The sequence below is a fragment of the Phalacrocorax carbo genome, chromosome 1, assembly GCF_963921805.1.
Source record: "Phalacrocorax carbo chromosome 1, bPhaCar2.1, whole genome shotgun sequence".
Lineage (NCBI taxonomy): Eukaryota > Metazoa > Chordata > Aves > Suliformes > Phalacrocoracidae > Phalacrocorax > Phalacrocorax carbo.
The window spans coordinates 187,008,011-187,035,061 of NC_087513.1; the positions used below are offsets into that span (position 1 = coordinate 187,008,011).

Genomic DNA, 27,051 nt, shown 5'->3' on the forward strand with positions numbered 1-27,051 from the left:
AGGGAATGGAATAATTAATAAACCTAGCTATATGGGAAATATCGCATGTTGTCTTAAATTGTTTCATAGACAGAAGCATGTTTTCAGAAACCATAGTTTAAATTATTACAGAGCTGTTAATGCAAAGACTTTATTTTTGTGTCTCTGCAGTATTTCTGCTGAACTCAGATCTGTATTAGCCCAAAAAACTTACTGGATTACTTTTTTGCTGGCAAAAGGTGAGTTTTGATTAAAAGACAGTTATTTCAATTAATATTGTTGAAGTGAGTTTATGGGTTTGTTTTGTGTCCAGTATGAGACTGGCATCCTTATTACAAATGTCCATAGTACAGGCCCAGAATGTTTTGATTGTGTGGCTTTTGTAACTACTTGGTAACATTTCTTTCTATATAATTTTGCCATTTTAACTTCTGTTACTTCCTGTGTATATAAATATATATTTTTTTAAGCTTTTAAGATTTTTGTATTTTGAAGGTTGATATTCTGTATTTGAGTCTATGATGAGGTGCTTTATAATCTGCCAATATTTTAATAATGGATGAGTACCTGAAAAGACTGGCAGAGTTTTTAAAATAGGCTTATATATTAATAATTTGTAATTTTTATTTATAATAAATACTATTATAAGACAGTAAGTCCCTGAAATTATGTATACTACAATTCTTCCACTTAAAGCTGAGTAATGAAACAATTACAATAGTCTATGGACTCCTGTCTCATTGTACTATTCCTACAAAAAGGAATGAATCATGTACCTTAATGGCTGCTTACTCCAGGTATGTGCTATCAGCAAAGCATATGCACCTTTGCCATTGAAATTGGTCTTGGATCAGCTGAGCTTTGTGGAGCTTTCTCACTAGAATTCTCCAAGCATAAGCATAAAGCAAAACCCCCAAAGCTTCTCTAGCCTGCCTTTTCACAGAAGAAAGCTACAATTTACCAGCAAATGGTTGAAGTCACAGGAGAGCCTGGGTGATGCTTGCTAATTCTGATAGAAAATAAATAGAAAAATCGCATGTGTAAATAGAGCACAAGCAGTGGTCTGTTAGATGTTCGGAATTGCTATCGGCTTTCCAAATTTTTCGTGGTGATGCATGCCATCTTGGACTGGCCCTGCAGATCTTCTCTGGTATATGAATCATAATTTGGGAACACCTGGAATAATGTAGTTTTCAAAGTGCTCTTCATACTAATGTTAGTGTGACTTTTAAGTCATAAATTTGACAGGCTGAGCGAACAGTGTGATAGTATGTTTTGAGTTTCTCTTCGTTATACTAGCAACTGCTTTCTGAATATTAGCAGCTTTCACAAAGCTTGTGTAAGAACATAGAAAAGAAAGTGAGGAAGAACTGCACAGAAATAAGAGGTACATGTAGGTAGAATAGTCTATACAGTTACCTCACTATAGTAAAATGAAAAAGAAGTCAGGAGGGAACACTGAGAGGTAGGAATTTTGTGCACAGTATATTTATATGTATGTTGTCTCTAAAGTAACGAACCTCTTAAGAACTATGAGTTTTAAAATCAATAGGCTTTAAAGACCACTTGCATCTTGTATGATGCTTTCTGAATTCTAATTGTAGAGTTTATGAAATGACCTTCCAAATCTTTTTTGTTTCAAAATTACTTTTAAAATTAAGTCAAACATCTCACAAAGGTTTTCCTTACCTTTTTAAATGTTTGCAGGTAAAGTGTTGCAAGTGGAAGATGACCTAGTGATTTCTTTCCAGTTGTTGCTGTGTGTCTTAGATTATTTTATCAAACTGTCACCACCTGCTATGCTCAAGGAACCATACAGTAAGGATTTTAGTTTTTTGTTCACTGAAGTAGAAAGTAAATTGGTTAAATCTGTATTAGAGTTATGCTAACATTCATAATTAACATAGTAAAACTTCTTAAGCTTATTAAAATTGATTTTTTTGTTTTAGTTCAATTTAGGTGACAATGAACTTGAATTGAATTATCGGAATGTGGCAGCCTGTTTAATATAATACTTTTTTTTTCTATTCCTACCATCCATTTACTACATCCTCTGCTCATAGAAGTTGTTCAGCCGCTTGTTAAAACAGCAGTTTTACTTTGGCACAAGAATTCAGGTTCTGGATAGATGATGACTGAAAGCTATTTAGGTTTACTTTGAGTTACAAAAGGAAAAGATGATGCTATGACTCTGTTATTTCATTGTCATATAATAGTGTGATGACAACAGAAACATACAAGATATTGGACTATACAGACATTTAAAAAGAAATATATGGTAGATAGAAAACGTAATTGCAGTGGAAGCTCAAAATAAAACAGTAGAGGTAAAATGTACCTAGCTTTGCTTTTATTATGTCCCCTTTGTTATTAGCAAGTGTCTCTATTTTAAGTAAAAATATAATGGGTCTTCACTATAGAAACTTCTGTTCAGCAGTAACTTCTTGTACGTTCAGTTTTTAGACCTAAAACCTGGAAAATATCACTAAAAAGGCAAAGAAAGTTAAGCACTTATGGTAACTTTCAAAGATAGAATTTTATTTCTGTTGAATATTTTCTTCTGCAAGCTGTGGAATTGATATACTGAAGTATTTGGAGCCACAGTATATAGAAAACATTTTTTTTGATACTAACTAGTTTATCCTCTGCTGGGTTTGGATTTGACACTAGTATTTATAGCCTAAATCTACTTGCTTTATTTCTTTGTTTCACCACTAAATATTGACTTGGGTTGTAATGTCATAAAATAGATGATGTATTCACTGCTATATTAAATTCCATGTTTTGGAGAATATTTATCTGACCTAGTAATTATTTTTTGCAGGGAAGAACAAATAACCTTGCTTTTATTCTAATGCCAATAGAAATAAAGGGTGGGAAAGGATGGGCCTGTGACAAGCAAATCCCTGCCCTCTTCTGGTACTATTTTGAATTAAAATTTGTCCTTCATAGTAGGACAGACATGCTACTGATTATTTCAGATGTCATAATGCAGATCTTTTTCAAAGAACCCTGAATTGAAACTACCTGGTTTTGAACTCTGTGTTCACACTGATTTATTTCTTAATGAAATTATGAAGACTAGGAGTTCGTTATTAGAAACAATTTGGTTCTGTGCATTGTCTTGCAAAGAAATGCTGCCACTTCCAACTAAATTGCAAATATGGGTTTCACTGTCATAAGCGTAAAGCATTAGATTTCTGACTTGAAGCTGTGTGATACGTGCAGGTGCTGTGTAAACTGTCAAACAGTGCTTCATTCTTTTAGCAAATAACACAATGTATTGTTCAAATCCTCATGACCAGGAGGCTTCACGTTGTGCTAAATGATGTCATGCTTTATGATCTGACTAAGGCTGAGGGGATTAAGATGCAACCACTCGAGCAGTGTAGTTTGTCAGATTTTCTCAGAACAGTTATCAAATACAAATGAAGTTACAGATGAGAAGAGCATGCTGATTAGAGTGGCAGTTTTAAACCAACAATATTTAATGATATTAATGTATGATATTAATATAATTCACATAGTTCAAGCTGATAATATGGAAGCCATCTACTTTGAGCTTAACAAAATGAAATATTTTTACCTCATTGAATTAAGGTTTTCTGTTAAATTCTTCCAGGTGAACTTGTTTGTTCCTACTTGTTTGCCTGGGGTTATCTGGGGAAAGGAAGAATAACTTGCAGAACCATATTCCAGGTTCCCACCAGCACTTAAGTCCTGCATTGACTTTATTAGCCTTCAGACACATAGAGTGAAGTTACTCTTTCAGCTCCTTGTTTTACACTTCTGTAAGAAATAAACAAAATAGTTACTCATCTGTGAAAAGTTAAAGCTTTCCTAGCCTTGCAAAACAGATGCTTATTCTAAGCTACTTAGAAAGGTGCTATTACATTGTGTTGAATTGCTGTTTAAAAAACAATGTCCAAATACTGATACAGGAATTTAAAAATTAGTTTTATTTTCATATGGGTTTTCTGTAATGGAAGTCTGTTACCCTGCTGAACAGGGAAATATTTAAGATGACAACCTGAAAAATCATATAAAAAATTTTCTTTTAGATTAAAAAATTTAAATCTCTTCTTTCTTAAGATGATTTTAACTTCGATGGTTCTGACTGTCTTTCCAGAGTCTGCTGTGACTGCAGTGTCTGTTAATGGTTCAGCTCGAACTCCAAGAAGAGGTCAGAACAGGAGTACACGTACTTCAAAGCAAATTGATACAGATACAAAAGTTATTGAAGTCCTTTGTAAAGAGCATGATTGTAATTTAGATGAGGTAATGCCTGTGTTTTAAAGTCTGTTAGATCTTGCTGCTAAACCCCATCTGGAATATATATTTATTTAAATGGTCTTTTCAAATCTCAATACTTGTGCTTGCTTAACTGTTCTCCCAATGTCAGTAGTGGAGGTATTCTACCATTAAACAAAACAAAAACCCCACAAAAAACCCAACCCCCCCAAAAAACCCCAAACCAATAAACCCCTCCAAAACTCAAACAAAAAAAAACCAAACAAAATAAAAAATACCAAACCCAAAAACAAATAAACCACAACCAAACCCTAAAACCCAAGCCCTTTGGTATGGGTGTGGGCATGGGCCAGGGAGATGGAACTGTGAAGAATGCGGTACAAAGTTATAGGCTGATCACAGCATGTAGCATGTGGATGCAGGGCTGCTTTGACAGGGATTCACAGCTGCATCCCATGATGCGAAAATGTACACAACAAGCACATGGCTTCTGTGTGGGATCTTAAAGATCACATTTCTTTTTTCCTTTGCTGATAAATCTATTCCTGTGTAAAAAGGACTGATTTCTGAATATCCAAGACAATGGACACAGAAATATGAAGTCTGGGAAGAGCGCAGTTCTTTTCCAGTTTAGTGATTTAATGTTCCAGCAATGGATAACACACTGCATGGTTACATATTATGTTTTGAATATGTAAGCAATTTCATTTTTGCTTTATTGAAAACAAAACACACCTGCATTACAAAAGTGTCTTGTTTAGCTTATTTAAATAAAGACATGAAAGCAGTGTATACATGGCTGCCTCTCTACATTGCTAATGTTACTTTTTTCTTCTTTTTAGGTCAAAAATGTGTATTTCACAAGCTTTATTCCTTTCTTGAGTTCTATTGGTATTGTAGCTTCAAATGGACTACCAGAGGTAATCAGAGGAATTTAAGACAGTTCAAAAACAGTGCTTTACTTCTTGCCAGATAGTTTCAAATTCCCTGTACACATTGGTGAAGTTGTAATAGGTTCTATTAAAATCTAGCAAAATGATTTGTTTTTCAGGAATGTGGCTTAGCAGGGATTCCAGTATTCATGGATTATATTTAGCTCTTACATTTGAATTTAATAAATTAATTTCCTGAGGCTGAACCAGGGCTTTTGCTCAAAGCAAAACATGATGTAGGAGTTGCATATCCATGATCTTGGTGAGGCCGTTAATCTAAAATACAACTATTAGAATATCAGGTCTCTGAAGTCAGTCTGAATGCATACTGTCTTAAGTTACACACCTTCATTTAAACTATAACTGAGACATGTTAGAGAGATATCCAAAAGATTAGGCTCAGTGTCACAACTGGCAGAGTTTGGACTTCTGTGTCTGTGCAGAATTACTTTCATCTTAATGAGTTGTAGCCTGGATACAGCAGACTACCTCTATGTAATTGCTTGCAGGAGTGTACCTTAGTAGGTAACTTCTTGCAATGTATTTACATCCGTCATTCTTAAGAGTAGGTTTAGCTGTGTGTCACCAATAGATGCCGTAACCTGAAAATAAGCAGCTCCGAAGCTTATCAGACTGAAGGTCTGCAAGATTCAGCCAAGTATATGTTCTGTTCATTTTCACAGCATGTTGGGTGGGGGGCAAAATACAAGACCCACTGAAGATCTTAATCTCTTCCAAAATTAAATTCAGGGTATCGGCAGTCTGTTTAGACTTCTTAATTTATGGGTGTGTATATAGTTGGAAGCCCTGTCTGAGCTTCCAGGCAAAGGCCATTGTACAGCTTATTCTCAAATCAATGAGGGTTCTTACCCAAGACTGCTCAATTTAAGCATAGTATCAAAATTACCAGTCTAAGACTCTGCTGGTGAAAATTCTGTAAAATGATGCATTTAAAAAAAAAATCCAGTCATACAATCTTTGCTCCTGAAACTTGTGTGCCTGAGGGGATGTTCTAAAACAAAGCAAGCTACAGCTATATTTCAGAGGTAGTCAGTTCATATGTAATCCATCTAACCATCAATCATAGCTGAGATCATCAACACAATAGCTAGTAATATGGGACACTTAAGTTGACTTTCATTTTCATAAGAAACCACTGAGCTTTTGAAAAATTTTAATGTTGTTTCCACAAGAAGAAAAGCTTTTGAGGCTTAATATTCATATTTAATTTGTCTTCACTGTGTGTTTGATGGGCAGGATTTATGAACTAATGAATAGGTTGATTCAGAACTCTTGTTTTTGGCTGAAGGTTTCTTCCAAGTTAGCCCAGTATAGCCATTTTGTCTAAGAGCTGCTGGTTTTTGCAGTGAGAATCTGAATTTTTTAGAAACTTACAAAAATACTGAAGTATTTTAGACAAAAAGAATGCATAAGGCATTAGGAAGATAATAAAAATTAAAAGATAATGAACTTTTTTAAATTAAAAAAAATAGCAATAATAGGGATTGAAAGAATAATCTTTGATTTAATAGTGCTCATCTCAAAGCTCTAACCATGAGATCAGTTTGGAGCAAATTCATTTGGCAAAGGTAAAAGGAGAGGATGAGGAGCAAAGCCGTGTAGGCGGTATTTGCAGCTTAATTTTTCTTGGGACTGGGAGGTGACCAATTTGGATTAATATGCACTGTTGCCTGTTTTTCTAGCAGGAATTTACCAGAGCACAGCATCTTTTAGTATGTTCAAGAGCTCAGGGAGCAGATAATTGAGGTGACTACCTACTGCTGCAGGAGCACAGTGGCAGATTTGAAGTGGAGGGTAGGATCTGGCCCTGATTAAAACAAATTCCAGACTTTCAGTTAATGTTAGTCACCTAACAAACAAAAAAACCCACAAAATCCAAAAACCAACAAAATTTTCCTTGCAAAATGAAATTATATTAATGAGATCTAATCAACTAAGAAACTTTTAACAGTAATTTAAAAAACCAACAATGTGGATATGAAATAATTGTCTATGTTTTTGTTGAAATAGGCATGTCCCTCTAAGAACTACACCAGTACAAATATTCATATGAAATGGGGAAACTCTTAGAACAAGAAGGTTTGAGTTTGGGTCTTGGCCTTCATCTCTAAACCAGCAGAGACAGGGACTGAGCTGATGACCCAACAACTGCTTTAAGGACAATCATTTTACATTTCCTGTTCCTGGAGACACCTCTCTCTTCTGGAAAGATTTAAAAGCATGGAAATGTTAGTTTGATTTGCAGGCCTGTGTCTCCCAATCCAGCTAGTTTTAGCTCTTTTACAGTGTCAAGACCTACATTTCTTCAAAAAAGTCTCATAGTCTTGGATTGCTTTCTCTTATAAAAAATTATCTTTGTTTGCGCATGGGAATGATAATTTTCCTCTGAGTAGGTTTCAGCTGTTATGCAAGAATTGACTTTGTGAGCTCCAAGGTAATTCTCTTAGCATTTCAGCATTGTATTCATGAGGTAGGACTAACTTGTATTATTCAGTAAATTGTCAAATTTGTTCCTGTAAAATAAAGTTGGGTTTTTTCCAATATTTTTAAGGTTGAGGTTCTCTCAAAACAGTATGACGAGCTCTATCTCAAAAACAAAGATATAGACGCAAGATTATTTCTGGATCATGACGAAACTCTACAGCCTGATGTCATAGCATGGTAATATTTCAATTTACTGTTTTCATTTTATAATAGGAAACATGAACTTGCATTGTTTTCCACCCCCTCATGTTATAGATGGAGATCTCTGTATCCTGTTGATCTCTTAGGTTTCTAGTTCAGCTAACATATTTCTGGCATCACCAGCCTTGCTTTACATGGTTGCTTAAATGATTAGAAAACATATGACTGTGACTCCACCAGAAATGATTTGGAAGCTCTACTCTAATTCTTACTCTGTGCGAGCCCCTGTCAGCCAGGGGAAGCTGAGGAATCAGGAGGAGGTGGCCAAGGCCATATCATGCTAGGTGATTAGATATGCCTGAGGCCATATTACGGTTCTGGGGCCATCTGGCATGGAATGGCTTGGGTCCTCACTGTCCAGATCCTCCTCCTGAAAACCAGATACTGGCATTTGGAAGCTGCGTGCTGGGAGTGGTCCTCAGCCAGTTCTGACTTCTGACCTGTACCTGCAAATCGTCTGGGGAATGGTAGTTTACATGGGACAGAAGTGCGCCACAGATGGTTTAGCAGAATAAACAGTTGAGTGCCAGTGCTGGTACTGGTGCTGTTCACTAATACAGATGTCATGGATCTGTTGGGGCAGGTTCAGAGGAGGGCCACAAAAATGATCCGAGGGCTGGAACACTTCTCCTGTGAAGAAAGGCTGAGAGAGTTGGGGTTGTTCAGCCTGGAGAAGAGAAGGCTCCAGGGAGACCTTATTGCGGCCTTTCAGCACTTAAAGGGGGACTATAGGAAAGATGGGGACAATCTCTTTAGCAAGGCCTGTTGTGACAGGACAAGGGATAATGGTTTTAAACTAAAGGAGGGTAGGTTCAGACTGGATATAAGGAAGAAATTTTTTACAATGAGGGCGGTGAAACACTGGTGCAGGTTGCCCAGGGAGGTGGTAGATGCTCCATCCCCAGAAACATTCCATGCCAGGTTGGACAGGGCTCTGAGCAACCTGATCTAGTTGAAGATGTCCCTTCTCACTGCAGGGGGGTTGGACTAGATGACCTTTAAAGGTTCCTTCCAACCCAAACTATTCTATGATTCTATTTTTTTTTTTTTAATTCATAAGCTTAAATTCCATTGGGTCCTGGCAATTCAACAGTTCCATAACTTGATGTGAGCTCATGATGTGAGTCTGTGACTTCATCTATGCTAGAAAAATACATTCATTTAAAAATGGATTAAAATAGAGCTAACACCAGCTGTACATATAAAATAAGCTGTTTATAAATAGAATTCTATTTAAAAAAAAGAACTTGGAAGGGAACTTTGGAGGTTTAGTCCAACATCCTGCCCAAAGCAGATCTACTTGGGAATTTAAATGACGTTGTTTTAACAACTGGAGTGGTTGGACACCTAGACCTTCTAAAAGTCTGTTCCACAGTTTTTGTCTTCAGAGTAATAAGTCTTTATAGAAAACATTCTCTTTTGAATTATGTTAGTTCTTCATAAGTTTGTTTTCCATTTCTGTAGCTCACAGTTGGAAAGGACACCACTAAAAAACAACCCAGATGAGGAACTTAATGTAATACTTCCACAGACTCCTGTTCGGTATGAGTTTTTCTTTTAATCTGTGTTCTTTTGTTTAATATCCTAACCTGAAATATTAATCTTTAGTTGTTTTCATTTTAAAGTAACTGTTTGTTTGGTTTTCATAAAACAGACTGTAGTTCTGGTCACTGATGAGCAGTGAGCATGTACTGAGGGGTGCTGAGATCCCTCAGTTCCTGATGAAGCTGTTGGATAACAGGGAGAGCTTTTTACTTAGTTGTCTCAGAAATGCAAGATGTCTGTAAAACAGATTACTGTATTTGTTCTGGTAAGAACGCAACTTTACACTTCCGCGGCAGTACTTTTGTCTGCCATACTTCCATCTTCCTTTCTCATCTTTACCTCTATATCTTCTGGCTTCCTTTCCTGATAGCAAATTGTATATGCACACACATTTCTTCTCCCATAATCTTTTTTTTTCTTAGTATTGTTTTCTTTCTGCGTGGGAAGGTTAATATTTCAGAGTGCCAGCATTCTCCTCTGCCCCCCCCATATTAGGAAGATTAATATTTCAGAGTGCAAACATGTTTTGGTTTATCAGGTAAATGGACAAATATGATAGAAATATATTAACTGAAGATTGATCTACAATCATATGCAGAAAACCTGCAAGCTTTAATTGAGTTAACCAAAGGAAGGGAGATACGCATGTACCATTTTTCCCTTGTGCCACATAGTTTTTTGACAAAGTCAGTATGTTTTTGCCTGATGGTGCTTAGAAACTCCTGAACACTCAAGAACCAACCAGCTGTGTCACTGCAATGCGATGTGATATGTGGACAAACAGAGAAGTGTCTGCACAGGTAGTCATTCTTAAGGTGTCAGGTTTAGTAAAATTGGACAGTGAAATTCTTATTCCATGCTTGCTGTATAAATGCCTTTCATTTTAGCATGCTGTAGAGATGAGAGAAGTTAAAATATTGTACCTTTAATTATTACTTTAGCTTTCTTAAATAAGTAAAATAGTTTTTATTAAAAATACTTCTACAGTCTTTATATGCTTGTGGAAGAATGAATTAGACTCTGGGATCATGCATCCACTGTAAATCTACTAAATGCCACCTGCAGAAACGAATTGTTTTCTAGCCAACAGAGCAGCAAGGTTCTGAAAAGCTTCTTCATGAAAATAATAAAAGGAGACATGCAGCTGAGGTAGATATTGCTCAGTATATGAGAGAACTTTTAATTGCCTGTGACTGCAAAAGGCTGTATTTGATTGCCTTAGTGGTCCCTTTTAGTGTTATGCTTCAAATATTTAACTGCCAGTGATGGTTTTTGTTTTAGCCATAAAGGCATCAGTTTGCCTTTCAGTTCCCAGACTGAATGTGCGATATGAGGAACTAGACCATCTATAACATGCAGTGTATTTAACAAGGTCATTGACAATAAATCCTATTTTTGACAAATATAGAGAGCTATTGACACTTTTCAATTATACTAGAATTAAAGCCCTCTAACACTGTGAAAGATGTTTCATTAAAGTTCTTGACATGGAAGTCTTATTAAGAAAGTCCAGGAGTACCAAGTTTCTGCATTGCTAAAAATTTGAAATGTGCTAAACCAGCTTTGATCTTGAGGAGAGGTCTAGTGAGATATTCAGATTCTCTCCATCCCCACTTGAGCTTTTCTGAGTTTTCCAAAACTGATGCCATTTAAGACAGTTGAAGTGAAGGCTTTTTCACCAGCAGGGATTTAGGCTGCAGTAACTGTTTTAAAGCCACAGAACCATCACTAGATGGCAGTAAACCTTTGATCATCAGGATAGAGTGGAAAGTGTATCATTAACTCTCCCTGAATGCTGAAGGCACTATATTTATTACTTTGAATCTTCTTTTAATGTCTTCTTTCTGGACTTGGACCCTTAGGATCTGCTCTAAAGCCCCATGAAATTGGTGAGAATCTAATAATTTTCGTCACTGGATTTGCTTCTGGTCATTGATATAGAAAGCAGTAGATAAAATGGGTATAGTACTAGTTCAGAGCATAATGAGAATGGCTTGTGTGTTTTCATTTTATTTTTTTCCACTGTCCTTATGCTTTTCCTTATCACTTGTAGAGTTCTGCCAGAAGTGATTTTACCAAAACCTTTTAAAAAGTAGATTAAAGAAAAATGCATCTTTGCACCACTACAGTTGTAAGGATTGAACATATTTTTCTTTTCTCCACTTATATTGAGTGATATGAGCCAAATGGAGGTTAAATAGCACAAAAATTTAAAACAAGCAAACAAAAACACCCACCAAAAACCAAAAACCTCATGAAACATTCAGAAAGTAACAATACCGCTGGAAGAATCAAACTGTTTCTTAGATGTTAGGTGAGAAATTAATACACTAAGTTTTCTAAAAGAATAGGAACTTAATGCTATTTTGTAATACACAACTTAAAATATGTTTTTTTAAAAAAAAGCCAGGCCACTGGATATATTATTGGTTCTGTATGTGTGTGCAAATAATAAAGGCAGAACAATATATGATATCTCCAAAAGTTGGAAATGTGGGCTCTTTAGATGCTAGCTCACGCACGTATCTTCTCATCCTGTATGACAACATCGTTAGTGTTCTCATTTTCCCATGTATAGATATTTCAGTTGCCTCCTGGATGATACATGCTATTTGAAAAGAGGCCATGCTCTGTTATCTTAGAATAATAATATTTTTCAGAAGGTCATGAAAAATGTTTGTCATCAGGGTTTCAGTTCTAGAAGGGAAACTGAAAAATGCTTTCTTCAGAGAGATATGCACTCACCTGAACAAGGCATTTAACTTCATCTATGGAATAAATGACAGGATCTTACGCTTGTCTTCAAAGTATTCGTAATTCTTCAAATTACTACAGCTCTTCTGAAATACTGGTATTAATTGAGTTAACTTTAGTACTTTTCTATGTTAAGACGTCGGATATGAATCAATGGATATTACTTGTGGTTTTGAACCTGTTTTTAGCAACAAGATTCTAGGCATTAAGTAGAGATACAAGTAGTTTTGATGTCAAGTTTTTTTGGTGGGTAAAATAATGCCAGTTAGGTTGTATATGGAGGCATGCTTTAGTACTTCAGTATATCCAAGTTAATAAAATGTTATTCATATTTTTCATCTACTTTTCATCTAAACAATAAAGAATTTTTGTTTTACTTTTTAAGAAGGTACTGTTTGTTTTTCTTGGGAACAAAGAAAAATGAAAAATTTCTCTAATGTCTACCTCCTTTTCACCACCCATAAAAGTTAAGAACACTTTTCACCACCCATAAGAGTTAAGAACACTTTATATTTAAGATCCTCCTAACCTAGCTAAAGAAACAGCAGGTAGCATAAGGAAAACAGAATTTGTAGCCTTTCTATTGGAAAGAAAAGCAATTGGAGTTAAAGTAAGAACTTAAGTTTTAACGTGACTTTTGGGTTCAGATTCAGGGAGGGAGAAGAGTGTGTTCTCAAGTTGCCAGTAGGAATGTTGACAGCCCTGCCTCTGAAAAATGTGGGTTTTTCAAAGCATCCGTGTTAAAAAGGCTGTATTTTCTTGTGTCTGCCATATTTTAATACATTTTACTTACTACATTTGTAAACAGGTGACTTGAAACATAAAGCTGTCTTCGTTCGCCAGTCTTCTGTATTATTTTTGTACAAAAGCCAAAGAGTTTTTTGTTAGGGAGTTGCTTGATTTAACTGAATATTTTCATGTACAAGGATTGCAATTCCACCATTTAATTGCTTTTAAAAAGTACTTGTTAGTGTATATTACTTAATAATTTATATTCTTTTGGTTATTTACTTACAGATTGTAGTCATTCTAATTAGATAAATTAGATTATTAGAATTCACAATGGTTAACACAGTACAACAGTTTTTCCCATCAGGTGGTTTAATAACTGGGGTGAGAACTAAAATAATATATTTTTTTTGTTTGTGTAATTGGGGTTCAGTTTCTGAAAACTGTTAAGCCAACCTTAATGTTTATTATGCATGTTATTGTATTTTTCCAGAGCTGCAATGAATAACATTCAGCAACTGATTATGATTCTAAACTCAGCAACTGATAAACCATCAGATACTCTTATCATATATTTTAATGTAAGTGTCTAGAAGGATGACTTGTGAAAGATTCTTGGAATCTTCTTGGTATATTTTATATTTTGTAAAATACACACCTATAGGTCTGATGCACATGTTTTGGGAAACTCCTTTATTAACAACCATGATTTTGAAGAAGTACATTTTAATTGGGATGGTTTAAATATAATTGCTCATTTTAGAAAGCACTTCTATCTAACTGAGGTGTACTGGAACCTTTTAAGTTCTTAAATCTTTTTGTTACTACACTAAATATTAAGATTGATTTATGTATGTATCAGATGGAAAAAGAAGGGGATATAAAAGGGAGTCAAATAAGAAAAGGAAGATATACTCCAAGGATCTCTTGTGCATGTTCAGTAACTTAAGCATATTTCTAACTCTAAAGGCATTAGTGTCGATGCTACTACTGGCGTATTAGTTGGGTTAGTTGAAGCTAGTTGCATGTGAGACATGAAGTTGTAGCTACTAGAAATTGTTGAATATGTACATTATTCTATCTTTTATTAAATACTCCATTTTTATTTATGCCGAGGAGCTGATTGAGAGGTGGTACAAAGTGAAGCAGGACTAATGTGATTAAATCATTAAAATGTTTTTGAGGTAAAATGTCCTTTCTTTGCCTTTCCTTCCCCTGCCCTCCTCCCTTTACTTTTAGAATTGCACAGTGAACCCCAAGGATAGTATCCTGAAAAGAGTGGAAAGTCTTGAACACATCTTCAGAAAGAAATTTGCTGAAGCAGTTGGACAGGGATGTGCTGAAATTGGCTCACAGGTAACTAGCATTTTGGTTGAGTATTACTCATTTGAACTCTGTTGGCACTAGATGATGTGAGACCTGACTTACTGACTGTCCTCCATCAGTGCAGATCAATAATGGTAAAAAGTAACAATATTCTTTTCAACTTGAGGAATGGACAGGTAAAGACAGTATTCATCAAATTATTCTTAATCTATAAGGAGCTACAGGAACTGCATGGAAATATGGTGGAAATACTTTAATGAAGAATGGGAAAATTGCTGGGCAAAATAGATTTAATGGAAAATATATTTGCGATCATTAAGGTAACTTATCCTAAAACCGCAAAAGGCGACTCACTTCTTTATAAAATCAGTAGTCCAGCTGTGCTTTCAACAGGAATTTTGGAAAACAAATCCAAATAAGTTTGTACTTGACAGTCTCCCATCTGTCAGCCCTGCTTTTTATCCTGTTAGCTGTAAATCAAAATAAACACTTGATTAAGTCTTCATGTGGTTGGGGTAGTCACAAACCTTAGTAGTCTTTGAGACCTCTCCAGTGCTATTGGCAAATGGAAGCAAGGACAATGGCTTCTTTATAGTGGCTCTTCCAAAACCAGAAATATTCTGAATTGTTAAAACACATGAGTCTGTCTGTTGTAGTCTGTTAAAGCTTCTTGTAATATTCTTGATTTTCTTCTTTTTTAACAGAGATACAAGCTTGGAGTACGTCTGTATTACAGAGTAATGGAGTCTATGCTAAAGTCGGTAAGTTTAGGACTGGTGGCTTAATACAGGTATTGCATTTCAATACTAATTTAATTTAATTTAAATTAAATATTAAAGTAAAAATGCTAAGAATATTCACAAGTTTGGTTTGATTTATGCATTTCAGGAGGAAGAGCGCCTCTCAGTGCAAAATTTCAGGTATGTGCCCCTAACTTGTTATCAAACGCTGCTATTGTAGTGTTAGAACAAGTATTAATCACTCTCTTTTTCCTTAGCAAACTTCTGAATGATAACGTCTTCCACACATCTCTTCTGGCGTGTGCTGTTGAGGTTGTCGTGGCTACATATGTCAGTAAGTTGAATCTAAAGTGCTAAACAGCATGTTAGTTATTGATAATTATTGCCATCTGTTCTAATATGTAAAATACAGTAAATAGCACAAAAAAAAAAGTGCTCACTGAATTAGCAATGATTCAGTAAATACAAATAGGAAAAAACATCAGAAGTGAAAGAATGTAATACTCTTGATAATTTTAGTCCGTTTTCCCTGCAGGAAATGCTTCACAAAATGATGGTACCTGTGCTGAAACAGACTTGTCTTTCCCATGGATTCTCAATGTATTTGATTTAAAAGCTTTTGACTTCTACAAAGTGATCGAAAGCTTTATTAAAGCGGAGCCAAACCTAACAAGGGAAATGATAAAGCATCTAGAACGCTGTGAGCATCGAATTATGGAGTCTCTTGCTTGGCAATCTGTAAGTAATGCTTTAAAGTAGTATTTGTCCTTGTATAACGTGCTTATCTAGAAAACGGAAATCATACCTAACTCTGTAAAGTAAGTTGTGGTCTTGCTGAGATTTATTTCTAGCAAAATAAATTACAGAAGCAAAACAATTTTAGTTTTGGCATGTCTTCAAGTTTTGGAAAAAAAGGAGTACATCAGAGGAAGAAGTCGATGTAGCTCTGCTGATTTACGTGATTGTAAGCCAACATAATTTTGCTAGTCTGGCATGAATCTTAAGGGTAATACCCTTAAACGGTATTCTGGTGCCAAAGACAAGGCAATAAATTCTGTGCTTTTATTTGTAAGTTAATTTTTATCTAGTTGCTATTCCCTCTTGGCAATAGGGCCATAGTTCTGTGCATCTGATATGTTTGTTAATAATACTTAAAATATTGATTCATGTTGTCCTTTGCATTTCAGTCACTTTAGTATTTTTAGATGCCATTAAAATAAAATGCTGGGAGGTTGGGTTGTTTTTTTAGGCTGGATCTCAGTAAATCAAACATTGTTTCTTTATATTGTAGATTACTTATAAACCAAAAAAACATGCTATTAATGCCACAAAACAGGAGACTACAAAGACTGCTAGTTTTGACCAGAGAAAAATAAAGTGACTGTTTAAGAACCTATCCCATACCTTATAGTTCTGGGAAGTTAAACAACACATAATGCCATAGCTAATGGGATAGCGTAATCGTGAATCAACTTATATTTTCAGGGTAATCTGCGTTTGCTTTCTCTATGACTTCAGAGTGAAAAGTCAACAATTTTCTAGTACGGGTGATGCTTTACTAGGCTGTGGGGTTATACTCCTGGATTTGGGGAACACTGTTGTGCCTGAGCAGCAAGAGCCCCACCTGTGTTCAGGTTTCTAGCTCAGGAGAAGCACGCTGTGCCTCAGGGGTGTGTGGAAGCAGTTGCCGTGTTTCAGATTGAATCTAGTGGACCACCTTGTGCCAACCAGCCCTTGCCACTCAATTTTCTTTGCCAATGCAGTCAACGGGCACATGTCAGGTGGCCCCCTGAATAAGCCCTGTTACGGACATGACCCTTCCACTGGTGGAGCCAAGACTTGTGTATTCACCTCCACACTCATCACCAGGGTGCTCTGCATGCCCAAGGGTTTCTGGTGCAGTACTATAGAGTGCAAATTTTTCCCTCTGTAATGCTTCTGCATGTTTGTTTGGTGTCTTGGGAAATGCATGGGACCTCTCCATTGCTGTATGAATTTCATTGCGGTTTTGCCATTCTTTGAATAAGACTGTCTGAAAGTACTTGAGGTGGAAAGTTTTTTTTTACTAGAGCCTATAGAAAGAGGGAAAATGAGGCAGTATTTCAAGAGGCAGGCAGTATTTTAAGAAGCTTGCAGGCATATAGAAAGTGCTTATTTGAAAATTGTAACATTCGGAGGACAAAAGGCAGAGGTACAGATGCCCAAGTTTGACTCTCTTCAAGCAAAAAATGGCTTCTGCTACCTTCTGCAAACCAGTTTGAAGTCGGCTTACTGATCAGCAATAAGTCACACCTACCAGTTTCTACACAGTAATTCAAGCACCACATGCCTGAATCAGGTAATCTGATTTGTACTTGGGCTTTCAGATTGGAAAATCCAAAGCATTGTGTTTTCAAAAATTATGTGTATAGCTGCAGGGTTTTGTGAAACAAATTATAATGTCAACAACAAGCACAGGGTTATTTCAAGTTTTCTGAGTGTTCTGTTTGAATGTGTTTTAATGTATTGAATCTATCTTCTTGAGTTGCCAGAGGTATATATTTGATACTGGTTTGGCATGGCTTATATGGCTAATTTGAGTGTTAATTGAATAGAATAGTTCAGTTGGAAGGGGCCCACAACGATCATCTGGTGCCAGTGGAGTAGAGCACAGTGGAGCGGGTAAAAAGAAATGTGCAGTACACGTACCCAAGGACCCTTCTGCTTCTTTGACCTGTGCATCGTGTCTCATCTGGATCTCCCCAAGCGTGGGACAGTCTCCTGTTGCCAGAGGTTTGTCACTAGAGGGCATGGCAGGATTCCCTCAAAAGCCGAGCAAGCTGTGGCAGCCAGCTATGGGCAGTTGGAGCCAGTGTGCAGGCACCCTGTGGTTCTGCACTGGCCTCCATTGCCTCCTCCAGCTTGCCCATAAGGGAAAGGCTGCGGGTTGTAAGCAGCAGACTGCGTAGTGGTGGCTCAGGAGACAAGAAGTGTAGTGAAACATTATGTGTGCTAAAATGTCTCACTGAGTCTCTGAGTCACTGCAGTGAAGGACCTGAGACCCGTACATTGTAAGGCTGCATATAGAAATATAAAGCCGTGAGTCCTCTAGTGCAGCAAATCCACCCGTGCCTGACTTGCAAGCCTGTTGAGGTCAGATGTCCCAGAAGGGTTTAGCTGGTGAACAGAGGAGTTGTTTACCATAGTCTTCTGCAGCTCCTTAACCTGGATATTGTCTCACTACTGGGATGTCGTCAGCGTGTAATGGTGTACAAGATTTACAAAGTGTCTGCTTTAATTAGCAATTCCCTCAAGAAAGGGTAAGTAATTGGAGAAGTGCAGTTCATACCAGTAAATGTCTTACCTCTAAACACTCTACAAAGGAGGAGAGAAAAGCCAGATGACTGTTGCTTAGTTATAAAGGGTATCTCACCATAAGTGATTTCTTTGGGTTAATTTTAAACAAATTACCTGATAATCCAAATGTTAAAAAGAAAAGCATGGAATGAATAAAGCTTATGCAAAAAATTCTAGCTTTGTAAATAAGAATAGAAACATATGCAATACATTTTAAAAAAATATTTGCATAATCCAACTCTGATACCCCCAATTATTTCATCACAAGGCTTGTCTGCTCTCTAGAAAGTCAAGTCTGTACTTATCCAGTATTTCCGCATCCTCCTGACTGTTTTAGGAAGCAGGACTTCAATATGAGATTTAAAAGGACTGAGCAATTGAGTACAGAATAGCTTGAATTTACTGAAGTTTTACTTGTCACAGAGTTTTGTGAGGAGAAACACCTTGCATAATTTCTCTGAACAAAAAAATCTTAAGTGCATCTGATCTTTATCTGACTTTGGAAGCTGTATCTAATGAATGTGAAGGATTCTGTTCCTTGCTGGTATTTGAAGATAATATATCACTCCTTTGCTAGTCATTGTGAATATGTTTATTGCTTTTGCATAGCTAGCTGATTTAGTCATCTTTACTTTAAGATGGAGATGAAACTTTTCTAGGTCATCCTTTCTTTTAACAAAAAAAGCATAGCCAGACAAAATAAAGGGTGGAAAAAAGTTGGTTTCTTCTCAATAACTCTTAATTTTGAAAAGGGGCAAGTGTCCATACTGCCTAAATCATGTGAAAAATACTTCCTTTTCCTTAAATATTTATTGAACCCTGAAGGTAAAAGCTGCATTTATCCACTCAGATATTATCTACCAGTGAGGTTATCGTGCTTCCAGGTGCAGATAGTGTGGAGGTCAGTTTAGAATATGGTAATAATGCTGCATAATTTTTATTGGCAAAATAGAAATATACTGTCCAATATTCTTTCTTTACCGTACAACATCTGTGCTTCATCTCACTGCAATATTTTGGGCACTGTTTTAGTTTTGTAACTTTAAATACAGGGAACTGAAATTACCTTAGACTCAAAAATAAAAGTGACTATAGCCTTTGATTAATTTTTATCATATTTATATAAATGCGATTAAACCCTGGTGTAGTTAAAAATTTGTTTCCTATTAAATGGGGATAGCTTGTTACCTGCCAGCCTATGAGTTCATGCTCAGCCTTTTTAATAATTCTGTCAAATTGATCCCTCTTGTGGCCAGTCAAAAAAATAGTTGTTTTGAATATCTCAGATTAAGGTTGAGTGAACAAATTGCAGAATCTCTGAATTTCCCTTAGAGAAAGCCCTGTCAGCTGCCATGTCATGAATTTGACTCAAGTGTAACTGCTTCCTGCAGTGTGTTAGGAAGAAGTAGGGAAGAGCAGGTGTTCAGTGCACGTAAATTGAATACAAAGTCTATTAATTTTTATGATCAATTTTAAGAGCGAAACATCTGCAATACTTGAAATGCATTTGTTTCTGGGAACAGCATGACTTGGGTTTGTGGTGGGGATTTCGAGGGTGCTTTTTGGGTTTGTTTGGTATTGTGTTTGGTTTGTTTTGTTTTTTTTTTTCTGTCATTCAAGAAAGTAAATACCTATGGAGTGTTTATTTGTTTTTTTATTTATCTGTCTTTGTTATCTGTATCTGCAAAGCAATCCAGTGATATTTCCCTGCCTCTGCTTTGCTCCTAAGCTGTGAACAGGGAGGAACAGGCTGGTATTAGACTTCTTCCATGCTGCTGCTTAGGGAATGCACTTCCTGCAAATGTCTTTTCACATGTACAGTAAGTGAAGAATGTGGAGTGTACACGTTCTTAATCATCCCATTTGGCATACTTAAAATAGTTTGGGCCGTGCTACAAAATACTTTTTCTGCAGGCCAGCCTTTGGGGGGCCAGAGATGAGATGTATGAAGCCCTTCTGTTCTGTCAAGCTTCAGCTGCCCAGTACTGGGGTAGTGAAAGGGTCTTGTTCTGCACTGGAGTTGCAGAGCAACTGCAAAGATAAGGTAACTCATAGCAGCCCATTAAGGCAGATGAGAGAAAGAAGCGTGGGCACTCTTTCCTGGTTAACTCTGCAGATGGCAAAGTGTTCTGCTGTTAACTTTTTAAGTCACCCACATGAGCGCTAGGAGTTCAGTTTTAAAAGGTTACCTGGTAGCTTTTACTGTTAACAGGGACGAGAGGCAGCTGCGTTGCCTTCTACAACCCCACAACAGCCCAGAACAGAATGGGAAGGTGCGTTACGGCAGACTAAAGTGAGTTCTTTTGCAGTCTGATTTGTTCTGCCAGCTTCAACTGGGTTTTTTTTGTGTTTATGTGTGAGGGACAAACAGATGTTGAATCAAAGCAGTGCGCTGTGCTGTAGCTGTTGACACTGTAGCCTTCTTTGGCTGTATTGCTCTTTAGCACTTGCTATCCTAATTGGTGTTTGTATTTTTCAAAGGAAGAAGGAACATTAGTATTGATATGTGTCATCCAGAGTTTTAATGCGGTTTAGAGTTTTAATGACTGATGCAAGTTGAAGATGGTTCTACAAGGTTACTTCTCTTAATGGTTAAAATCTGATTAAAAGTAGGCAAGTGTACTTTACTATGTCTATAACTCCTTCCCTCTAGCATTGCCTAACCTGTGCATTGTAATGCTTCTCCTTTATCAGCTCCTTCTTCTCTGTGGTTTCTATTGTCAATTAAACATTTGCAGTGAAATCTACAGTACTGTTTTATGATGTATCATTGATTTAACATAACTCAATGTTTGCAATAAGTATTTGTCAACTAACTGTAGTTAATGTTTATACTCAGATATCTCATCCCACACCAAAGACTTCTGTTGGTTTTAAATTATGCAGCTCATTGTGGCAGAAATGCCTTCCAGAGGAAAACTATGTATTCCCAAAGTATATATTTTATTGCATTAGTATGACAAACTCACTGAGCTGGAATAACAGCAGATGTACTTTAATCATGCAGTGAGGAGAAAAATATTAAATAGGTATGTTTAAGATTTGCTTAAAAAGTGTTAGACAAATCCAGGTCAGGGTAAAGCTGTAAGAAGTTATGGGTAAGCAAGTACTCCTTAGTATTTGGTATAGTACGACCTTAACTGTGCAGCCTCCTAGTCTTTTAGTGTAAAAGGACACAGTGATTGTGGAGTTCACCGTACTTGAGTGCTTGGTGCCTGTTTCCTTGGATGCAGCGTATAATTTAAAACTAGGTTTCTGTGCTCCTTGTAAGGAGGAATGGAGCATGTAGGAATAGGAGTTAGTATATTTTGTTGTGGTACAAATCCTCAGTAGTGTTTTCTGTTAGGTTTATGTCTGAAGTCCGACGCTTCCTCTAGCGGTAGGTGTTTACGTGCAGTTTGAAGTCCTCTCTTTGATTTTTGATGTCTTAAGTAATTCCTTTTAAAACTGGAAGAAGTAGGAATCGTCATACCATCAATGTTTTATACAATAAGTTACTAGATAATTTGTTTCTGTATTAGAAGAATGACTCTAAAACCTTGTTGATAGGCAGTCAAGTAAGGCCAGGTGGCAAGGACTGGGTATAGGGGTTGTGTTGGTACTACTAGCCTCAAAAGGACAATAGCTTGGGCTTGAGTGTTGCCCCGCAATCACTGGTAGTCATTTATCAGTAACGTGTTCCCTGGCATGTTTTTGCCTTTGTCAGCACTCCTCTGGACAGTGCCTAGGCAAGATTTGGGGCATGATGCAGCTCAGGGATTATTTTCAACTGCTGCTATGGATTAGAAAGTTTAGCTGTGTGGGTGCAAGCTGCGCTTTGCAACTTGCCCTCAAGGCCTTAGGACAGGCTGTGGCTTGTTGCGTTACTGACTACAGACGTAGTCATGGGTTCAACCACGTGAGTGACTTCAGTGCTGGCAAATGAGCCTTGGTTTCCTTCACTGTCTCTCCTCTGGGCTCCAGGAGACGTATGTGTTTCTGCACAGCAGCCAGTTCCTCTTAGAAAAACTAGTGCATGTCAGACATGCTCCTTTCATGCCTACTAAATTTTATCTTTCCTTAGATATAGGAATACCTACTTTGTGAATGAGGGACAACCTTAGGCATAAAAAAATGCTTGGCTTATCCGGAATGACAGCATTTGCAAGCACGCTCACTGGCAGGATATGAACCACCATGGGAACATCACTGGTGTAAAGGCAGGCACCTCAGGAATTGCAGGCATCAGATTGCTCTTGCAGACATCACCCATCACCTGTGATCTTCGGATTTTAGGCACCTAGTGTCCTGCCTCAGCATGGAGATTGCTATGGACGTGATTTCTAATGTGGAATTTTCTAGGGTTTTTCTTACAGGGGAAAGAATGTGCTAAGCGTAACCGAACTGTGTCATTTCATGTGCTTGTTATGCTCCTTTCAAAAAAGTTATGTTAGGAGGGTGCTGCTTTAACCTTAAAGAAGGAACTGAGAATTGATTTGAGGTTTCCTGCCTGTACATACTAAATATATTTCTGCTTGCATCATGAGCGTGTTCCAGAAGTGTGTGTGATGAGTGAGAGGTCACTGCTACAACTGCTGCCTGGCGTGATGGCACTAAAGGATCATACTGGTTCTGCTGCATGTGCTCTTTTTTTTTCTTTTCTTTTTTAAGGTAATGAATTAGCTCTGACACTTCAGTTGTCACAGCTGTGGCTGGAAAGCCTTCTATGATTTTGCCTTTATGATTCAAGGCATGTTTTTAGAAGTGTGTAAGATGGTTGCTTTTTGGGTATTTGTGGATATATCAATAGTATCATATAAATATATATGTGTTTATATGTTCTTTTAGTTTGAGCATATATAGTTATACAGGCTTTTAAATAAATGCATAAATAAAATACGTAAGTTTCTCCCATGCCTTTCTAGTACTCCTGAAGAGTTTCCTTTTATAGAAATCGTGCTGTGCCTTTTGAGGCTTGAAACTTCTATGTGCCTTAACAGCTGAAGGGAAATTGAAAAACCAGGAAGAATACCAAATGATAGTCTTCACTGTCTGCACCATCACTTTGAAAGTCTTCTCTGCCACTCCTATTTATCGTGAAGATGACTCAAGCTGTTATTCATGCTTGGGTGTTACCATCCAAGCAAATCCTCTAGGCTACTGGAAGAGAAACCAGAGAACTTAAAGCCAAGGTCCTGCATTTCCTGATTTTGTCTGTGTTGGCAATGTTCGCTTCTTGGTAGGCACTCAGGTTGTAAGGTACTGGTTATGTTAGCACAGTATTAATGGATTTATCTGTTGTGGGTATACCAAGTCAGCCCAACCCTTAAGATGCTATTTTGATTCAAGTACAAACATGACCAAATGGATTATATTGCCCAATGTCTTGGTGGTCATACCATGGCTGTAGTCCTACTCTATTTCTAGGTAGTTTGAACTTCAGCTTTTCATCCTGCAGCATTGCAATATCTGCACTGCAAATACTTGGTAGGATTTTTTAGAAGTTGCCCATGAGGAAAAAAAATATTAGAATTCAGGGAGGATATACTTGCAGTTCTGTAATTTTGTAAACTCTCGCTGAATTGGGGCAAACTTGATGTGACTGCCTCCTTAAATACAAAAGTAAATAATGCTTGGGTTAATTTCTGTGGCTGTATCCCTCCTTGGATGAGATTATTCTCTCTAACTTTGTAGTTTTGTAAATCTTTGTAGTGAAATAAAACTGGTGAAATGGGTAGAATGAAGGTTTGGTTTGGTTTGGTATTTGTCTTATTTTATCTGAGCCACAGTCCTGAATAACTGGCATTGCTCTTTCTATCCTTATCACTGTGTTATTTGAGCTATTCCATAGTCAACTTTTCTATGGAAGATAGAATTAGCTTCTGTTAGGAAGCAAAGTAGGTGCCAAACAAACATTCTAATGTGGGGATTTTTTTCAGCTGACATGCTCAATTTTCAAGCTCTTAAGGGGATAACAGTATCTTGTCAAACTCAAACTGCCAAATTACATGTCATTGGAAGTGGGTTTTTGTCTCTGGGGCATTTTTCTTTAAGTTATTGCATGCATAAATGTATGGGGTTTGTTTTTGGTTTTTGTTGGGGTTTTTTGTAGTCCAAATAAGTGCTTTTGTGCCTGCTTTTATACTGCACAAATGTGTGGTATTTCAGTTATATGTTTATCACCTAGTGTATGTCTTACAGTAACTTTCCAGTAATAAAAAGTCCTTGTCAGGGATGAGGATCCCCCTGTTTACAACTGTTGAGTGGCATAGTGTTCACCATCCTCCAGAAAGATAATCCCTCTAGGTTTTGTTGAAGCTCTTCATTTGGGTTGGGTTTGCTTGTCAGAATGGGTTAGCCACAGGCTGGTAAGTGCCTCTGGAACAGCTGAGCACTATGCCACTAACATTTGGACCTGTGCGTGTGGTGGTGTCTTGAACCCCTGCGATGAGACTTCAGGCTTACCCGGTTAGAGGCTGTACCTAGTCTGAACTTGGCTTGGGTAAGTACCTGAACTGTCATCACCCTGTCCTTCCTGTCTGGGAGTTAGCCTGCCCAGAACTGAGTGTTTGACATGCTCTGTGCTTGACATGCTCTGTTGGTGTCAGTTCTACCTTCCAGCGGCTCAGAGGAACTCACAGATCTTATCTGAACAGAAATAGCTGCTGATTTTTTTTCTTTTCCTGCTTTCTCCCACCCACATGAAACACATTATGAGCATCCGGTATAAATGGTAAAGCTTCTTTCACACAAAAAATGTTAAATAACTCAGGTTAAAAAGTGAAGCAAGCGTTTGACATTTGATTTCATTACTGAAAGATACTTTCCAGCTGAAAAGGCAGATATTTTTGTACTTGCTTGACCATCTGTATTCTCAGTTTTTTTGCAATGTTTTGCTATATGCTTAACAAATTTCTCCATTAAGAAATATCCGCGATGCTGTTAATGCTTTTTTCATTAGTTCGTAAAAGCATCGAAGTTTTATTATAGATGCTTCCAACTTTAGTCAGGTGTAGTTCTTGATGCTGTGATGAATGGAAAATTTTTCTAGTCCAATATCACTCATTAGTGACCAGGAGTGTCTTCAATTTTTATTACACTGATAGTTGCTTTTAGAAAGTGCTTACCAGGACAAGCTTCCAAAAATTAGTAGATCTGATGTTGCATAACTTTACAGAAGGGTGAAGACTTGCGACTAACGTGTATCATTTTCTTCCTTTCACAAAGCAGTGATTTTTGCAAAATTCATCTGAAAAGCAGAAGATTTAACATAGCCACAGTTATTTTTATGTGAGATAGACTTAATATTATTCCCAAGATAATGGCATTAATTTGGGGTGTCTTCTGTTACTAGCATCAGTATTTTAGAATTTTTTTTCTTCCAGGCAGTAACTCATTGCTTAAAAAGTTGGAGTTAGGGCAAATCTTAAAGCTATGTGTATGTAAAAGTATTCTTTTATCTCTTAAGATACGAACTTCTTGTTAGAGGCCTGCCTTTGTCATTGCTCGTGGATTGATTCTCATGTTTAAACTGTAGAAAACTTATCCCTTCTTAGTGCAGGACAGCTTTTAGTTTTATTATAACTAGAGTGGACAGGCTGCTTGTTAAGTAGAAAAAATAAATCTTAGGTTTAAGATTAAGATCTTAATTAATTTAAATTCAGGATAAAGTTCTGTAACTTTTCGTTTTCCAACAAAATGGTAGGTTTTATAGAAGATCAGATGATGTTTGCAGGGTTCTTTTTGTTTGTTTTAATTTTGTGATAATTTCAGTTTTCTTAGAGGAAAAACTGGGCTTGCATTATAAGCAGTTGTATAACGGGAACTGGATGGGGAGGAGGTGATAAATGTGAAGGGCTACAGATTGCTTCAGAGTCAAAGCAGAATTAGAGGGTTAGAGCAAACTTCTCCATCCAGCTTCTTGCAGAAGTATTAGACTGTGGGAGTGTGGCTTTCTGAATTTGCATTCATCTTAAATGAGCACTATTGAGTACATTATGAAAACATGCTAATTCAGTGATTATCGGTTGTATTTATACGATTTTTTTCAGCACTCTGATAATTGGATAACAAATGCAATCCAGGCATTTACAACTTCTAGAATTAGAATAATTCTGATTTACATTTTGCTTTAGCTTTTGAAATGTATCCTCTTTCATTTTGTCAGTGACGCTCAAATGCCAGCAACCCTGGGGTATAAATGATAACAGGCTAGCAAAAAAAGGGAACATGTCAGGATTTACAGGTCTGCCCAACTGCAAGAACCTTATAGTATTACATTTACTGCTGGAAAAGTATGAAAAAATTGCTCTTCATTGATAAAACCCCTAGAAAATAACTTGGAAGAATAAATAATAATAGAAGATACTATGCTGAAGTAGGATTTTCAAAATATCAGTCTCAGTGAACCTTGCTGGGTTCACTGTAATTTTAGTTCAGTTCTTTTATTTAATTCTCAAAATATCATCTTTGATGATGATGGTCGTTGAAATTACAAATGCGGATCACTTTTGAAACTGCTGGTTAATTATCTAGCTATCAATGGCTGCCTACCTTGGTTTAGAGAAAAAAAATATGCTTGGAGTCAACTAAATTTTTGCTGCTTCTGTTGTTATGGTAAGCGTGCAGTAGTTGTACTCTGTAGATGAAGAAACCAGACTACAAAGAAAATTTGTAAGTTTTGATGCTAAAACTGAACTCCTAACTCCCCCCTCCGCATAAGCATATGAGTAAAAACAACGTACTTTTAGGAAGTACCGGGTGCAACACATTCA

The 27,051-nt window shown here is 36.9% G+C and overlaps 1 protein-coding gene across 2 annotated transcripts in view; it reads left to right on the plus strand.

Moving 5' to 3' along the window:
- Positions 1–27,051, plus strand: part of RB1 (RB transcriptional corepressor 1) — a 75,387-nt gene that overhangs the window by 14,196 nt on the left and 34,140 nt on the right. For both annotated transcript variants that reach the window (XM_064440868.1, XM_064440869.1), the window contains 12 exons: positions 151–218; positions 1,687–1,797; positions 4,109–4,257; positions 5,073–5,150; positions 7,735–7,844; positions 9,333–9,410; positions 13,390–13,477; positions 14,136–14,252; positions 14,927–14,983; positions 15,111–15,142; positions 15,220–15,296; positions 15,498–15,700. In XM_064440868.1, coding sequence (XP_064296938.1) covers positions 151–218; positions 1,687–1,797; positions 4,109–4,257; positions 5,073–5,150; positions 7,735–7,844; positions 9,333–9,410; positions 13,390–13,477; positions 14,136–14,252; positions 14,927–14,983; positions 15,111–15,142; positions 15,220–15,296; positions 15,498–15,700 — 1,168 coding nt within the window. The remainder of the gene's footprint in view (positions 1–150; positions 219–1,686; positions 1,798–4,108; positions 4,258–5,072; positions 5,151–7,734; positions 7,845–9,332; positions 9,411–13,389; positions 13,478–14,135; positions 14,253–14,926; positions 14,984–15,110; positions 15,143–15,219; positions 15,297–15,497; positions 15,701–27,051) is intronic.